This window comes from Poecilia latipinna, unplaced genomic scaffold, assembly GCF_001443285.1.
Source record: "Poecilia latipinna isolate Pla-1442-1.1 unplaced genomic scaffold, P_latipinna-1.0 Scaffold169, whole genome shotgun sequence".
Classification (NCBI taxonomy): Eukaryota; Metazoa; Chordata; class Actinopteri; order Cyprinodontiformes; family Poeciliidae; genus Poecilia; species Poecilia latipinna.
In genome coordinates, this window is record NW_015112785.1 from 633,035 (window position 1) to 635,900 (window position 2,866).

Below are 2,866 nucleotides of genomic sequence, written 5' to 3' on the forward strand. Positions count from 1 at the left end.
ATTGTGCAAGGAGGCCTCTGAGACAGTCCAGCACATAACAGCAGGGTGCAAGATGCTGAAGTTGTAGTAAAAATGTATTCCTTTGTTCCATTTTTTTATTGTTATGTTTTTTGTTTGTTAAGATCCAGAGACCAACACTGGCTGTCTTACCTCTAGACTCAAGACTGTCCAATGCGGTACCTGTGAGGAGCATGTTGGTGTCTCTGGCCAAACTTCATGAACAGCCCAACAACCCCAAGACAATCTTTGTTAGTGAGTGGACAGCCCTTTGGTGGAGTGCAGAGAGGACCTGTCTCCACACAGAGTTGGTATTTGACACTTAATTAGAGTTAAAGATACCAACTCTCCAAAAGGAGTTAAATTAACTCTCTCTGGTGTTGACCCATATAGACACCTTAAAAGTATTGAAATTAAATCTGACAGAGTTCATTTGGGCCTGCCGGATCTGCCGTGTTGTTTTGAATCAGAGCAGTGCACTTAGACGGTAACCGCAGCTCAGCGAGGAGGTGGAGGATATTGAGCTTTTCACAGATTATCTGTCTCATAACAAACTGTCATGACATGGTGACAGTTTTAACGAACATGTAAAAAACATATTCTTTATAAAAGTGACATACTGTAGCTCTAAGTACAGAGGAGGAGCCTGTAAATAACTTTACTGTATCTCATTTCCAGTTGAATTTCACACAAAACAATGTTTATTTGACGTGTATCGGCTGAAAGCTTCATGAACTCAGGGATTAATTTGAAGTTTAAAAGTTTAGTGTTTCAATGAATTGCTAATATTTTTTTAAATATCAAATGTACCCATGTTATTTTCACAGAGAACCTGTAATAACATTAGCATGAGATTGTTTTTGGCTTATTTAAACCCAGAACAATTCATCTAGCTTGACCTCCTTCGTATTTAGTCACCTCACGACCACAAACCTCCATGTGCGTCAGTGGGATTTTACGAATCACACCAACACAGGTGCGCCAAAGTTATATCTTGGTATGTCTCTGTCAGCTTTTATGCATGTTGAAAGCCAAAAATCCCATCCTTTTGAAACTATGTCCCTTGTTCTTTATAGCCTAAGCATCAGAGGTACTGAATAAAAAACATCAAAAACATACAGAGCTAATTTAGCAAGAGAAAGGCAGCATTTCTTTTGCCACTTTTTTTTTTAATCAAGTAAAATATAATTGTTCTCATTTCCATGTCAACGTGGTCTTGCCGACCTTTTGCTACAGAAATTGAAACTTCTGAAAAGGAGAAGATAACATGGAAAACTAATTATACCCTGTTCTCATTTATGGCTTGTGCTACCTGTCATTTCTAAACCGCAGCAGGTCAACAGCGAATGTTTCTCACGTCAGCTGGTGAGATGTAGCTGAACATGTTACAAGCAGACTTTGTATGTGGTGTGTTGCATGCCAATAATTTCTGACAAAAACAAAAACACATTTAATGTTGAGTTATAATCTGAAATCAGCACAATTTAAGGTTCAATATTCTGTTGTGATTTGATGCTTTGAACTTTACCTTGGGAGACATGCAGATGTATCTTCATGATGCGATCACTGCTCCCAAAATCACCACAATGGTACTTCCCGCTGTCGTTTAAATACAGTTTATCCAACCTAACGATAAAGTAGCCAGCTGTAGTGTTGTCGTAAAGAGAGACACGTCCTTTTCTTGTCCACTCGTTGTGTTTGGAAGTTCGTACGACCTGACCGAAGGACTCATCAATGTCTAAACAGCAGAAGTGTTTCGTGTTGTTTTTGCTGTCGCTTGGATACTCACATATGAAGTCAAACATTTGACCCTCAGTGCCAGAAACAACTGTGGGTTTGTCACACATCAGAGCTGGAAAAAAAATTGTTTTAATGAGTATCTGATATAAATTAAGTCAAGTGAGCAAAGCTTTCAGCAAGACGTTAATCAGTGTCGAAAATTCTGACTAAAAAGTCTAAGTAGAGAGGAAAATGCTTACCTCGGATTTGTAGAAAAGTAATGAAGATGACTAGAACTAGAGATGTTCTCCCTGAGATCCCCATGTCTCCTAGCATTTCCAGTTTGGCATCAATTCACACCGTCACTGTCACACGTCCACACCAACCTGGAGGCAAAATCTTCTGCTTGAGTCAGGTGCTTTTCTGGTCCTGTTCAAAAACGCCTTCCTCTTTCACATAAAGCTAAACCAAAGTGAAACCTTTGTGGCTTTTGGGATGCTAAAACTGATGTTGTGTTAAAATAACAGTTTATTCTCCGTCAACAGAGGCAGATGCTTTGTTAGGTGCATTTGATCTAAGCACATCCTTAAGCTAAAATAAAGTCTTGGTATCTGTTCTTATTTCTTTCGGGTACTGTTATGTCTGAATAATTGTCAACCTAATATAGAAGCATACCTGCTGAGGGCACTGTGTTCACCACGTTTTCCTTCAATTTAGTATTTATCTTTTCATAAAGTTGGCGCTGTGTCAAGCGGCATTCATAATTTTTCTCTGCCAAATTTCTCTTTTCGATTTCCTCGGATAGGGATGCCTTTGTTTTCTGCAATTGTTGAAGCAGGACTTGTACATGCTGTTGGAGGTCGATAACATTTTCTTGGGTTTGCTTGTTAGAGACGTCAGGTAAATTCTCCACCTGGATGTTGACTGGTTCGGGAAAAGTGAGATTTGTTTTGTTTTCTCCTTGTCATTTAATGGCTGTTTCTTCAATTGTGGATCTACTGTCTCTGGTGTTTCAAGGACTGACTCTTCTTCAGTGACCAGTTGTGGTAAAGACGTCACTGAGCCGTCACCAAGTCTTCTTGACACGTTTACTCTTAGATGGCTGTTTCTTCTGTGTCTCTGTCTCATGAGGTTGAGAAGTGGACTCTTT

The 2,866-nt window shown here is 39.4% G+C and overlaps 1 protein-coding gene across 2 annotated transcripts in view; it reads right to left on the reverse strand.

The window, feature by feature from the left end:
- Positions 1 to 2,118, reverse strand: part of LOC106945948 (uncharacterized) — an 8,971-nt gene extending 6,853 nt beyond the window's left edge. Inside the window, exons 1-3 of one of the 2 annotated variants that reach the window (XM_015029967.1) lie at positions 1,977 to 2,118; positions 1,787 to 1,849; positions 1,526 to 1,712 (exon numbers count right to left, since the gene is read on the reverse strand). In XM_015029967.1, the coding sequence (XP_014885453.1) occupies positions 1,526 to 1,553 (28 nt within the window). In that variant the 5' untranslated portion in view covers positions 1,554 to 1,712; positions 1,787 to 1,849; positions 1,977 to 2,118. Of the gene's footprint in view, positions 1 to 1,525; positions 1,850 to 1,976 lie in introns of both variants that reach the window. The other variant, XM_015029966.1, reaches the window with a different exon arrangement.
- Positions 2,119 to 2,866: the final 748 nt, after the last annotated feature.